This window comes from Saccostrea cucullata, unplaced genomic scaffold (genome assembly GCF_032062105.1).
Source record: "Saccostrea cucullata isolate Sc308-1 unplaced genomic scaffold, CSIRO_AGI_Scuc_v1 ctg1755, whole genome shotgun sequence".
NCBI classification, from domain to species: domain Eukaryota; kingdom Metazoa; phylum Mollusca; class Bivalvia; order Ostreida; family Ostreidae; genus Saccostrea; species Saccostrea cuccullata.
Window position 1 is genome coordinate 12,479 of NW_026920756.1, and position 15,998 is coordinate 28,476.

The 15,998-nt window shown below is 31.5% G+C and overlaps 1 protein-coding gene across 1 annotated transcript in view; it reads left to right on the plus strand.

Annotated features, from left to right (window-relative positions):
• Nucleotides 1-1,106: 1,106 nt before the first annotated feature.
• LOC134256990 (CD209 antigen-like protein C) overlaps nt 1,107-15,998 on the plus strand; it is a 65,659-nt gene continuing 50,767 nt past the window's right edge. Inside the window, exons 1-2 of the mRNA XM_062739656.1 lie at nt 1,107-1,180; nt 4,675-4,766. Of these exons, the coding sequence (XP_062595640.1) occupies nt 1,111-1,180; nt 4,675-4,766 (162 nt within the window). The 5' untranslated portion in view covers nt 1,107-1,110. The remainder of the gene's footprint in view (nt 1,181-4,674; nt 4,767-15,998) is intronic.

The window sequence follows — 15,998 nt, forward strand, 5'->3', positions numbered from 1 at the left end:
ATTGATATATATTGTTATATATGTGTTATATATGTGATATATTGGCCATTGTTTTCCCATGCACACTTGTGTCATATTAAATTAATAGAAACGACAAATGTTACAATAAGAATTTTTTTTACAGACAACTATTTCTAAAAGACCGTTAAATTGACTTTATATAAACATTTTTGTTTTCTCAAAGCAAGTTATTGAACATAATGGAATCTTACCCTGACCATTGTAGGGCGATCGAGGCATTTTTTTCATGAAAGTGTAGGTAATCGGAATAGTCCACTTTCGTGATTAACAGAAAAATATTAACCATTCATTGCGGTTTCAATGCTTTAGTGTTATTTGCCTATATACGACGTGTTACATGCATGTGTTAAATATACTTTCCACTCCTCGAAATTTAGGCGGTAAGAACGCACTTTTGTTATTTGGTTTGTTTGAAGCTATCTCGCCTATTTAATAGAACATTCCAGGGGAAAGACGCTAAGATTTTCTCGTGGCATTTGGCGCAAAATTATGAATAGTGACCTTCTTTTCATAATTCCAAGACATATTAACTGTTGCAGAATTACATGTACATACACGTGAATTTAGAAAAGTTGTTCAAATAGCGTAATCGATAAGTGTATTGAATTTTCACGCTAGTGACCCGATTCAATTATCAATGTCTCCAAAAATATGTTTAATAGATTTTCAGGGTTATTTTTCAGAATAGACGGAAGACCACTCGTTGCACGCAACAAGATCGTTACTAGTTAAAAATATAATTACTCCTTTGCATTAAAAAATATGAATTCATAGAAAATACGTTTTTTATTGATAAAAATTAAAGCACATCTTGATATTGGTATAAAGACATATTCTTTTTTTTATTTGGGATACTTTCTTGATATATAAGAAATCCGATAACAAACAAACACATGTTTTTTTTTAATTGATTTTTAGAAGAAATATTTCGTTGATTTATTGTGACATATGGCGACAATTTTTGAAGTAAGTAATTTGATAAACTAGTCAAGTATGAATGTATTGATTTATTTTGTTGAATATAAATATAAGTAATTTTTGTAAATTTTTATTAAAAGGCAGCAGAACCGTATTAATTTTTTGTGGAAAATGCACTTCAAAACTGGACAGCTTCTTGTTTTGGTGATATTAAGTTCCATCCCCGGTCAAATTTATATGGGTATGTATATTCTACGCTAATTGAAATGATGAATTAAAACAGACTGTTTAAAATGATTTTTTTATACATTAGAAGTGTCAGACTGTATTCTATTCTTTTTTTTACAAAGTGCAACTATTTTAACTGCCAAACTTTTTGGTGATATACACCTTGGTTGCGACTGTGAAAGAAACATACATTCTATAAGACTGATTAACACGTGTTGAATCGAGAAATAGTTTCGTTTTTTTCAAATTATCTACTTTTTATACACTTCATTTTGTATAAAAAAGCAATAACGGAGTGTTTCAATATTTTTAATTAATGAATGATAAGCACATTTCACCGACCTTTCAGTTACAATTGAGACATATTACAGTATATTCCAATATCCTTTCAGCTACAACTCAGACATGTTACAGTACATTTTAGCTGTGTTTCCGTGAATTTGTTGCGTCATTTCAGTTGTCTTGCAGAGTCTTCCAGTGATCTTTGAATTAATTTCTTGTCTTCTATCAAGAAATCGAATTTCACTGGAATATAAGTACTAGTAATAATTCCCTTTTTTACAATTATTTATTCCCTTATTTTTCCCAAGTAATTGTTATAGTTCTAAGAACCTTCAGGTTGAAATTGACATATTTATTTATATCTCAATTCCTGTTGAAAGTTATAAGATTTATTAAAAATATTAAAAAATGTTACGGCTTACATTTCATTTAACATTTTAAATTAATTTTGGATGAAAAAACAAAATTATTGAAGAATTTCTAAATTAGAATTGCATTAGAATTGGAATTGCATTAGAAAAAGAAACAAAAAAATAAAATAAAATTATAAATAGCAAAAATTTATAATCTTATTTCACACCAGAATTAAATAAATTTACAAAGCATTTCAAAAGCATATCTAACCTAAAAAGTTGCTAAATGATAAAAAAGCCAAACCTGAAAACAACCTGAAAACAAAATTGTAGGAAATCAGTGAAATTGCGTCAAATAAGAATACGCCACTTATAAATTTTAATTAATTCATATTTTTAGCATTATTTTATTTTTTCATTTAATGCAGTGTAAGATTTTATGGAAATTTTGAAGTGCAAGCAGAGTCATTATTTATTATTTTCCCCTCTATTGAAATTGATATATGTTGAATAACTTGTTTTAAATTGTTGTAAACATTTGTTTGTTTTATATAACTGGAGTTTATATACTTATCTGAAAAAAAAAAATATGTAGAAGATCTTCTTTAAAGATCATATCGTTTATGAATTTTTAAACTTAGTTCATGTTTTACTTTAAACGTGTTTTATTGAAAAATGAGATAAGAATTGTGAAACAGACAAGGCCTATGCACACCAGTTCCTTGTAAAATAGGTCAAGAAAATGACAATATTATACAGTTGTTGACTGGGGTAGAGGGAAACATTTGATCTGTTGGACCGGAGTACAAGCTGTTACCCAAGACCGTAGGCCGCGGGCAACAGCTTGTACTCAGGTCCAACAGGTCGACTGATTCCCGAGACAACTGTCAACAACTGTTTTGTTATACACCTACCAAATCAAATTCATATATTGAATGAAAGTAATTTTTTGGGAGAGAGAGAGACTTTATCATGTTTAAGATCATGAATTAGGATTTGGAGATAACGAGCAGGATTCATCATCAAAGTTCATGCATAAAACAAAACAAAATAGGAGCAGAGCAAACACGGACCTCCAAAACATCAAAGCTGGGATCAGGTGCCATGGAGGAGTGAACATCCCCTGCTGACCGGTCACACCAGCCATGTACTCCTTATCATGATCGCAATCACGAATCATATCAATCAACAATGACATATCAAACAGTACTTAAGCTAATAGTTATACTAGCCAGAATTCGTAGAATACATTTCAATTCTACAATAAATCTGAACAAATTTTAATTTCTAATGGTTACGTAAAAACCATCAAAAGAAAGGAGTGATTTTGTGAAATGTGCTTTAAATAGGAATACTGATCAATGCCCGTGTTTTCAAAATTTTATTAACATTGGGTTGTCAAGAAGGAGAGCAAGTTCTTCGTCGTTAAAGTAAAAAAATAAAATATCTGAAAGTACATTTGAATATCGACTGGATATCATCCTCGTTTTCCGCCGCGAAACGAACATCGGCCATTTCTGTTTATCTTTACCATATGTTTTAATTACTCAGCACTACTCGGCTCATTACCTTTAAATAACAGTTATGCGAATTAACAGAAGTTTGCCGAATGACTGAAACATGACACAGTTTAGCGCTATATGACGGCAGCGGGCAACAGTCTTTTTAACAGTAAATTTTAACAGTTAGCAATTTAACAGTTTAACAGTCGGGGAAACAGTCGAACTGTTGGACATTTTAAAGTAAGAAGATATAGACGGACTGTTTAGTAGGGATATAGCAAATAATACTATTTGTACAAGATAATAAACATGCAGTTAATGCAAAAAATGATTCCCAATTAGGTATGATTCATCAATATTAAAAAAGACAACCTAACTGTATAACTTTTTATTAACATACTGTTGCAGCTTTAATAGAAATACTGTAAAAACTAGACATTTTACAGAGAATTGAATATTACAGTGTAATTTGTTGATTTTCACAGAAGATTTAATAAATTCAAGTACATATGTTTTTACAGAAAATTTAATTTCACAAGATGATGATTGAAATTTAATTTAGGAAATACTGTAAAATCACTAAATTATCAAGGGGTTTAATTTTCGTTGTTTTCGAGGTATGAAGAAACCCACGAATTCATGCCAACAACATAATGTTAATTTTCTTATGCACAACTGCTAAAAAAATGTTCATCTACGCAATAAAATCCCCACAAACCAATTTTTTTCTGGAACCACGAAAATTTGACCCAAAGAAAATTTGTGTTTTTACAGTATTATGTATCTTAAATATAAACTCAATTTTTTTTTTATGATTGAACATCTGATAAAGAATTGCTCTTTTTAAAAGAGATTCCAAGCATTGTTTGCAAATGACAATAAAAGACATTCTCTTTTTTTCCATTGCCAAAATTAAAGTACCTAATTGTTTATTAGTTTTAAATGAGTAGATAAAACTACTAATTGCTGTAAGTCATTGTTTTAGAAACAGGTGTGCTACGGTAATTGCATCTAGACTTAAGAATGTATGCAGTTTCAACTGAAATAAAAAAAAGAACATAGAAGGAAATTAGCAAATTTACACAGTGGATAGGGATTAAGACAATTTGTTTGATGATTAATAAGATTAATTTTAGAAGAAAGAAATTTTTGGGTTATTGTATCAATGAAGCCAAACGAATCACTCATGAATAGCTCATTTCATGATGAATATCACATTATAAAAACTTATTACATGCATTTCAATTTGCTTGTTACGATTCTGAAATAATACAACTGTATCTGTCCTTAAATGTTTTGTACGAATAATGAATATAGAAATTACCCTACTTTTAAATTAAAAACTGATGCATTTTGTTTTTTCTTTAAAGATTCCACGAGAACATGTAAAGGAGGATGGGCCTCTTTCCAGTGGAGTTGTTATTACTTTTCAACATCAAAAGTTTCACTTAAAGATGCAATGGTAAAATACAAATTCAACTTCTACTGGTTTTCTTTCCAAGGAAATTCCATGTTTTTGGTATAAAGTACAAATCGTTCTTTTTCCGATTTTATAGAGACATACATATTAAAGACTTAAACATAAGCTATTTTAGCTGGCTTATTGGGACAAAAAGGTTGCTTTAAAAGATTTCAGGTAGTAGATATACATATACAAAATAGAAAAAAAAGTGTCGACCCCATATAATTAAAGAAATGAAAAGGGGGATGGGATTCCCGAAGTGACCTTGAGAAAGAAACGAACAAAAAGAAGATAACAAATCAATGTGTTAACACTGATATCATCGGGTATAATTCAATTTTTTTGAAAGAATTTTTTATTGACTCGATTTTGCATTGTCAAAATGTAATTTTCAGTTCGTAAAAACAATTAATGATGAAAAATTCAACTGCTATTAATGCAAAGTCAATTTACGGAGATCATACATACCATATATAGTCGTCATCGATTTTTTTGGGGTGTTAAAGAGCAAGAGCCAAGTTGGGCCTTATTTGGCCCTGAGAGTTTCCGAAAAATCGAAACCACTCAGTTTAGGTTGCAAATGCAGTATTTATAACTTAGAGTGTTGGTGACCATGTATCTATAAATCTTGACGTATTTCCCATCTAGTCAATGCGTTCTGACGTCATAAATTTCGGCCTTTTTCTCATATCCTGTAAATTCCTAAAATGGCCTAAAATTGAAGCATTTTTTCAATATTTCATATAGAGCACAACCTCTGATCCAAAATATGCAAATACATAATGAAAGGTCTGTTTCTGAATATAAAAAAAAAAGTTTTAATTTTTGGATCGTGGGCTGTGCTCATATTTTAATTTTTTGCTGAAGGTAGTCAAATACGCATGTTTTTTTTTTGCAAATTTCAAGAGCATTGCAAATTCTCAAACCTGTTTTCCAATATCTGGATTCTCAAAACGAAATTTTACTATACAAGAAGGAAGCACCAAGTGTCTACTTTATTTTGACATATGAAATTGCCATTATATGCATAAGATGGCTCATGCTCTTTTAGTCCAAAAGTCTATATCCGACTATAAACGAGACATAAAAGACTGGCATATTTTTGGACGGCAAAACGTGGTGTTCTATAAATATTTTCAACAGTTATCGGTTAACAAAGTCTGGATTTATCATATAATGTTTGTATTCTAAGATTAAACATTAATTACATGTATTTTTATATTACATGTATTTTAATAATTTAATTTTTTAATCTTAAGAGGGCATTATACATTATACATGTATCATGATCAATATTTGAAAGGTTAAAGTCGACCAACATTTCAAAAAATGTTATTTAAAACCAGGTTATAATATCAGATAATTCATTTTAAATTGTCATCTGTTGTACCGACTTATAATCGGGTCAATGGCAAATCCCTTCAAAACATCCTAAAAATACAACCGACTTACAGGCGAGTTTATACGGTAAATACTTCTAAACTTTAATTTGCGTATGTTACATAAGGTATTATGTTGATCTCCATTATTTTTAGTCGGCATGCCATCGAATGGGCGCAGAAGTGTTGGAACTTCACAATTTCAAGGAAGAAAGGTGGATCGATCTGCAAATCCGATTAAAAGGTACAAGTACATTATAAAAATATATCACACACTAGTTAAAGCTAAGATTGCAATCAATTGTTTCCATTAAAACACATGAAGAAAAATTTAAATAAAGAAATTGATAGTGATTTATTTTTTTTCTTATTATTAAGGGGATATATGCCTGAATTTCATTTACGAGGGTCATTCAAAAAATACGTATACAATGTTCCTTATCATCACATTATTTTTACAAATCTTAATATCAGTACATTTTTAAATGTAAAAATATATATTTTATAGATTTCTGAAGTTTCATTCTATTTGATTAAACGGAACTCATACTAGACAATTTTAAATGCAACATGTTTTGTCGCCACGGAGCACGGTAAAAAACAGTGTAACGTCAAAAACAACGTTAAAGAACATTCCTCAAACTCACAGTGCCTTTTCATTTTATACATGGTTTGCATCGTATTTCTCATTCATTAAAACGTTTCCACAACACTTGACACCTAGTATGCTAACAATAATTTGAGTAGAATTTAAATAAGATTGTCAATGTTTTCACATCCTTTACCATGTAACTCCGCTCTTATAGGTTCCGCAAAAGTGAAGCCCACATCACGTTTCATGACGTAATTAACTCTTTTGACAAGATTTTGAACTATAATATGTTTCTTTGCAGAACGCCCATCGCCCAATTTAAAGTCTTTACCCCTCAAAAATTGTCTGTTCCATTATAAACAAATACACGCCTCATTTTATGTATTTTTCTTGGTCTCTCCAACATTTTCGGAGTTTGTTTCAAAAGTTTCCAAACGCAAAACAAAATTATATTGCTACTCGCTGCTCCGTGACGTCCTTCAACGTCATGATTTTTTGCTTTTTTAAATCAAGACTATCTGTCTACAGAAATCGATATCTTTTAAACAAAGCAATGTATTACATTAACTTTTTGCTTTTGAAGAAATGAAACAATACTAAATTTAATTATGTAAATTTTATTTTATTTAAGGACAATTTTAAAGAGGTATGGCTATAGATATGAAAAGTGAATAATCAGTCAATAACTCAATTTTGACCCTGCTCCGTGACCCCATTTTTGTTGTCTTAAATCTTTGATAATTTTTACAAAAATCAAGATATATTCCAATTTCCTTGCTCAAAATATTTGAATCTGTTGTTAAAATATATGTACCAAATTTGGTTTAAATATGACGTTAAATAAAAAAGTTATGATAAAAGTCTACGAACTTTTTGAATGACCCTCGTAGATATATTTTATAAAAGAAAACTAAAAGTTATAAGCTCTTAGACAAAATGATTTCATAAATATGTGAATTAAAATTCTATCTAAGTTTATCTTATATTATTGTTTAGGTTACATGTATGGCGCGATCTGGCTTGGTGCAAGCGATGTTCAACATGAAGGAACGTTTCTATATCTTTCAAATGCAGAGCCAATGTTCTACTCCACATTCAGTTCTGGAGAACCAAATAACTTAAACAACATCGAGCACTGCGTTATCTACACAATTCAACAAAGAGGAATGCTAGATAGGGTATGCAACGAGCGTCATAACTATGTCTGCAAAATGCAAAAATAAATTGGCAGTCTTATAAACTACATATACGTTTTATGTTATAATTATGTGGCACTTTAGATAGATGGCAATGAAATACTGCCCCTTTGTAAGGATGGAAAAAACCCATTCATAATGAACCTTCGTATCGATTGATTGATTGATTGTATATTGTTTAACGTCTCTCTCGAGAATTTTTCACTCATAGAGACGTCACCGTATGCCGGTGAAGGGCTTCAAATTTTGACCTTTACTCGGCACTCAGGGCCATTGAGCAGTGAAGGATCATTATCGCGCCAACGCCTGCCGCTGACACGGGGCCTCGGTTTTTAAGGTCTCAGCCGAAGGACCCGCAACTTTCACTTCAAAGTGCCGAACGCATGGCGAAGGAACAGTTGTTACCCATTTTAACGACTAGGTCAGTCGCGACCTCCCGATCACGGAGCGAGCGCTCTACTGACTGCGCTACCGTGAACGGTAAACCTTTGTATCGATAAATGCTCCGAATAATAAAAAAAGTTTATTAAAATGTGTTTTACAGAAGACTTAGACCAGGCCCGTTGGCCATAAAACTTAGTCGAGCTCACTTTTGATCTCAGCTCAGTGTCACTTTTATCAAAGGAATATATTGTGGAAAAGTGAGACTAAGATAAAAAGTGAGCGTCATCTAAATTTGATGCTCCCCAGGCCTGGTGCTGCATGATCTTGAGATCAGAGATGACGTTTCTTAGAGTGGGCAAAATGGGTTTATATAAGAAACCTTTTAGCAGAAGACAAAGAAGCTTTGTTAATCATTCCCTGATTCCTACAGATTATGTTCCTCTTTATAAGGATTTTTTTTCATAAATTGAAACCGACTGTAAGCAGTTTGAATCAGATTCACGTTTAAATCTGAAAAGAGATTAAAAAAAAAACATAATGTAAATGAGGAGTGTGAGAGCAATTAGAAGATCAATGTGGTATACAATAAAGTTTCTGTAGAAAATACCGGTAGTAAGTGTTGATAAGTCTTATAAAAAAGACAATATAATTGCAAAACTTATGTTTCAACCATTATAAATTGTTCAAGTTATCTTTATCGGTTTTAACTTCAAATGTTCTGAAGAAAAAAGGGCATATCTTAGTTATTTTTAGGATATCCGATCCTCAGCCAGGAGGGATAACTCCAAAAATTAATATTTATTTTGAGCTGCATCAAAATGAAGCTTGAAAATGACTTTTTCATGCAACAATTTTCATTTTATTAATCTTTATAAGATTCAAGGTTTGTGCAAGTCTAAGATAGGGTCTGTTGACATTTGAACCCTAAAAAAAATAAAAAAAAAATACAGTTTTAGAGAAATAAGTTTTTTTTTAAAATCCAATCTTAGATAAAAATGCGTATTAGCATGGTGTGGAATACAAAGTGATTTGTGGTGTCTTGCAATGATAGCACAAGCCTTTTACACTATGTATTATAGAATACATGAAGGAAATAAAAGACAAAAAATACCAAATAAGTATACAAATCGTGTCAATTTCGCTGAATGCCTGGATACCTATTGTTTTTCAACCTAGAATATATTTGTTGATCAATTTGCGATTAGAAAATGCTTTGCTGATATTCCGATTCGCCTTTTCTGCAAAAAATATTGTAAATTTGACAATTTCCCCATTATAATATGATGAACTTTAATCTTTAACTAAAAAAAAAAAATACTGTGGATAGATTCACATAATTTTGTGGATTCCGAGATACTTTAATGAGTATTTTTGAATACTTAACTGCTGCTTTTATAAACCTAAGGATCTGACTACCTTAAATGCATATAGCTTTGATCCTTTAAAACTCTATCTCAGAGTACCTTAATAATAATTTAGAATAAGGGTATTAATCGTACGTTCTTGTCTAAAACGGGCACCTGAATTAGAATTGTCGATGTGAATAATCTCCGGCCTTGATCCGGTTCCTTACAATATTGCTCGTTATCGGCATACATTTCTTAATTGAAATAGGATTCATAATTAAAATGCGTAGAAAAAATTCATGCTGAAAAATTATTCACACGTCCTTAAATAATTTTCTCAAAATTATCGTCTAACTTTCAAATCAAAATAAATAGTTAAACTGTTTTTTTTTCAAATCTACTAATTAACAATCGTTTAGCACGCTCGGAAGGCTTACAGGTACATGTACATGTATAAAGCTCCGCACTCTTCTTCAACTATTTTTGCATAAATTCAAGTCACATTCTTTTTATGATAAAACTTTACTTCATCAAACTTCATCAAGCTTCAGTACAACGACATAATCATTATATATATGACTTTTAAAATCATAATCTGAAGCTTTCAAACTGGTTTTGTCAAAATGTAGCACCAGAATAGGACAATGCTGAATAAAGAAATCATTTTAAAAGATGGGGTAAAAGATCAATGTTTATCGTTTAAAATAGTAAACTGTTACTATTGAAAGGAAACTTTTTTTACATTTGCAGCTTGAAATTTTGCAGTGATAAGTATCTTTTATGATGCTAGATTTCAAAAAGTTACATTTAGAAATGCCAGTTTTTTTTTAAATAAAGCTTTCGAACAGATGAGAAACAAAGACATGTATATCATCTTGAGCTTTAGAATCTTGGTAATGAACAGAAAAACATAAGTTACACAACCTACACTGTTTCTCTGTCAAGGCAAAGCAAAGGACTGCTTTCAAATGAATGGATTAAAAGTTGACTGCCTTTGCCGAGAAACCATTGAAAACCGGTTGGGAACTGTCAAAATGTATCAGTGACTATCATATCAAAATTCTATCAAATTATTTAAGGAATGACTCTAATTCTTGGCCAAATTATCGAGTATAACCTGGTTAAGGTCGGTTTACGCTAAATAATCCGCGAATAAAGCAATGAAAGGTTTGGGTTTAAGAGATAGAGAAGTTCAAGAGACCTGGGTTTGTATGCATATAAATTCTTAAGTTCTCTAGTATGTACTTAAGAAGTTTTTTTCTGCTAAGCAGATTGAAATTCTTTTTTTAGCATATTGCTTAGCATGTTCATAAAACATCTCACCTCTTAAGTATATGCTCAGCATATGATTAAAGTTAAGCATAGTCTATACATTTACCTGTCTTAAGTTTAAAGCATATTGCTCAAAATATTGTTAGAGTTAATTACACAATAATAATTTTAGGAACTTTACAAAAATAAAATAGAAAACAATAGAGAGTATTCAAATCAATGAAAAAATAGCAATCTGCAAGTATCCACTTTATTATGTGCTTTTAAAGACTGATCAGGACGCTGGTGATTAATTTTTAAAAGGGCTTAAATTTGATGAGAGAGAGAGAGAGAGAGAACCAAAAGAAAAGTGCCAAATATTAAACAAATTATATACAAACATTCGAAAGGAAACCTTAATTCATTTTGGAAAATGTATACCAAACATTCCCTCTAATTTAAGGGGGACGACTTCATTGCGCAATATTTCGCGCGTCATAGTAAAATGGATCGTATGTACTGTTTAAAGCAATTTTTTCGCTTAATTAATAATATAATTTTTTTTAAGAAATTGCAGATTTTAAAATGAGTTTACGATTTTACATAACTGGTTTTAAAACGATTTTGGAATTGATAGGTCAGTTGACGTCGTTACAGTGTCTTTTTGACGTTATGATAAACTGAAAATGTTATTTAAGAAAAAGGTAATTAACATACGCTTTTGAAATTTAAAACATAAAAATTTGAGAAAATCTTCATTTTCTTTATTATGATTTTATATAAATCCTTTGTGCCCGTGATATTTTGTAGTACTCTATAAAAACAGGAAAATTTGTTAATTTTTGGCATTTTGAGATGCCCCCTCTGATAACAAGACGGTAGCATTTTTTATTTCTTACATATAATGTACAATACAGTATTACTCATCATATATTATAGTTTCAACAAAAAGTCTATTGTTTTATTTGTATAATTTGCTTTAAAGTGCTAAATTGGCATTTTCCTATATAATCCTATAGTAAATGTACATGTATTGTATGACGGTCCTTTAAAAGTACCTGAACGGTAGATTCTCCCAAAACTTGGCAGGTACATTGAGGTAAATGTAAAGTTTATATAGTATAAATATGAAGAGTTTCGCTATTGCAATTTTCACACAATAAAACCCAAGACGGCCCCCTTAAAAATAATTTGATTTAAAAATCAATCTAATTCACTTTTCCTCTTACGTATGCAATTTTTTCTCTACATCCTCCACAGTTTTCTCTCTCTCTCTCTCTCTCTCTCTCTCTCTCTCTCTCTCTCTCTCTCTCGTTCTCTTGCGTCTTGTTCAAAGTCATCATTTCGTTAGTTCTTTGGTCGATACAAAAACCTTGTCAATTTATCATTGAGTCAAATGCTGCATGACGTTTTTTCATACTGATTGTTAGTCTATTATTTATATACTGAATAGACGACGGATTTTTCCGTGATTTCCCGTTCACGACAAGGAGCATACGGTGGATGTGACTGGTCAGCAGGGATTGCTCAGTCTTCCATGGCACCTGATCCCAGCTCTAAGGTTTTGAATGTTCGTGTTTGCTCTGCTCCTATTTGTATTGTTCTATGGACTTTCATATTGAATACTGTTCGTTATATCCATACCCGTTTATATTATAAAAGTATATGAATTCATGTACATCTAATCCTCAGTTTTATTATTCAAATATACAGTTAAAATATTTTAGATCAAACAGGTTATGATTTTGTCTAGAAAATTCTATATAAAGGTCATTATATTTTCATTCTTTTTCTGAGGTCAAAATTACAGGTAGTATCAAATGACTTTGGTTTCTTAATAAAAAAGAATATAATTCACATATTTCAAGATAAGAATTGGGATTTAGAAATTGTCTTACCAAAGCATCTTTAAGAATGGCTGTAGAAAAATTTATGATAAAAAACCCATTCTTTATCACAGGCACTGACTAAAGAATCAATGTGTGTAAACAAAGCTATAATTTAAGGGAACCGTATTTTTCATTCCAAAAATAATCTCTTACATAATATATTACATTAATATAAGTTTTGAATTAAAAAATATGATGTGTTTAATCAATACCTGATACATAAAGTATCAACATTAAATGCAGGAGAAAGGAAAAACTCATGTTTCAATCTTCTGATCTAGCACCACCTGTGTGCCACTAATGATATCAAGCATTATATACGTCCATGTACAAATGTTTTTGCTTGTTCAAATAGTCAATTCAAAATGTCAATCCATGTCCCCCTTTCATAAAACAGTTACCGTTCACGGAAGCTCAGTCGGTAGAGCGCTCGCTTCGTGATCGGGAGGTCGTGAGTTCGTATCTCAGCCGCGACTGACCTAGTCGTTAAAATAGGTAGCAACTGTTCCCTCGCCATGCGCCCGGCACTTCGAAGTGAAAGTTGCAGGTCCTTCGGATGAGTCCTTAAAAACCGAGGCTCCTTACTGCTCAATTTCCCTGAGTGCCGAGTAAAGGTCAAAATTTGAAGCCCTTATTCTTAAAACTAATAAAATTGCTGCAAAAATCTTATACACTTTCGTCGCCCGCATGGCGCAGTGGTTAGAGCGTCTGCTCTAGAGTCGCGAAGTAAGGAGTCAATCCTTACGTCGCGGGTTCGAATCCCACTGCGGGACTTGGAGACCGGTCCTTCGGATGAGACCGTATAAACCGAGGTCCCGTGTCACAGTAGGTGCTGGCACGAAAAAGATCCCTCACTGCTCAAAGGCCCTGAGTGCCGAGCATAGGACAAAATTTGTAGCCCTCCACCGGCAAGTGGTGGCGTCTCCATATGAGTGAAAAATTCTCGAGAGGGACGTTAAACAATAAACAATCAATCAATCAATCATAAAACAATTTGATCTGCAACAAATCGTAAGTCTCATTATCCAATTTAATTTCTTTATATGTATAAGCAGAAAGGTTTATATTACAGGTAATGCGTTCTAGGGAATGAAATGAAACATATGGAAATAACGAACAATATTCGAGATCAAAAGTCCATGAAATAATGCAAATGGAAGCAGAGCAAACACGGACCCCCAAATATCAGAGCTGGGATCAGATGCCATGGATGAATATGCATCCCCTGCCGACCAGTCACACTCACTCTGTGCTCCTTGTAGCTTATTCATTTGATTCCAGCATTGTTCTATTATCGTTCTTTTAAAATTGTTTGGCCTTTTGATTTCAATGTATTACATGTACCTTTGTACTTGACAAAAATATCATTGTCAATATCTGTTAATCAAATAATAAAATTAATGTAATGTACAGGTGCTATGATGTACAAATCAACATATAAAAAGCTGCAAAGGAAAAATGCCTTCTGCAAAGATGTTGATTTTTTTTACCATGTAGATGTTCACCTAAACAATAACGTTTTTTTTTCAAAATCTACATAATCATAAAAATATCTTCACTAGTAGAACAGTCAAAATAATTATGTTTAAGTATCTGAGATCTATTTAATCAAATGAAATGAAACCTCACACTTTGACAAAACTTTTTTTAATTTTCGAAAATGTGTTGATTTATAATCTTGTATTAGTAATATGATGATCAGGAACATTGTATACGTATATTTTGAATGACCCTCGTACATAGTTTTAAAATTACCTATTAAACAAACTGGATATTTAATTAACCTATTATATCTTTGTTGTAAACATAACTTAAATCCAATTTATTTTTTTCGTTTAAAAACATTGCAATATACTGGAAGTAATATATAAATTTAAAGCAAAGAAGCCAACCCTTTATCAAAGTACCAGCAGATTCTTAACTATGATTCATACGCTGTTGGTTAGGTAAATAAACTTGAAACCTTTTATCCTGCTGTGATATTGATTTACGTGAATGTAAACATTAAATATATTGTCTCTTGGTTTCAACCCTTTACTTTGGTACCTGACTAAAGTACTCTTTTGTATCCGTTAAGTAAATAATGAAATGGATCTCCAAATACCAAGAAGGGTTTTTTAACAGCTGCAGGAAAGATTATCCATAAAAAACAAACTTTTTTGAGATAACAGAATTAAGATGAATTAAGATGAACACTTCAAACTGACAACCATCACCACAAAGACCCCCTAAAAAGAAAACAAAGTAATAACCTTAAAACTTCGACAAAACATTTGTTGCACAGTTGAAAAGATTTGCTCATAAGATTTTTAGTGATCAAATATAAAGGTAGTTGGATAAATTAGGAAATTTATGTTTTGAGAAAACTAAGGATCAGTTAAAAGGAAAATGAACAGGAATGTGTAAGGAAGGAAAGAAGCAAGGTACAATCTGTGCTATATTCATGGGATGTGTCACCTATAATGGTTTAGAAACAATTAATATTACACTCATTAATGGACACATGAACTCAAATATCTGTAATATTGAAACTTTGGATAGGTATTTGTGGCCTTTACAAAAAAAACCTTGTTTATCATTTTTGGATACTCAAGAAGATAATGCTCCTTACCTGGTATAAATACAATATTATGCCTGGATAGCAAGAACTAATATCCCCATTTAACATTTGCCTGCACAAACTCCAGATATGATCATAACACAAAATGCACGGAGAACTTTGAAAATTCTATTGCTCTGAAATATTGAATACCGTATAAGTGGAAATTTTAGCGAGACGCAAATTTAGCGATTTCAACCTTAAAACTGGTATTCTATTTTTGGCGAGAATTAATTTTAGCGAGTTTAAAACGCTAACTAAAGAAGCTATTACAAATAACATGCAATTAATTTTTAGCGATATCCAATTTTAGCGATGTCAGCACCCTCGCTAATAATGCCAAAATTTATCCTCGCTAAAAATTCTACTTATACGGTACATAGGACAGAATATTGCAGAGAATGCGGATCAGCAGCAGCACAGAATCGACTCAATGGTTTGCGTTATTTCAATCAACGTTACACAATTACATCAACATTAAATATCCCTGAACTGCATGTGACTACAATATGATTGAATTACCCCATAGGACTCAAGCGTGCGATTATTACATACAAGACCCACCAACTATTGAGAGATCGACATAATGGATCTAA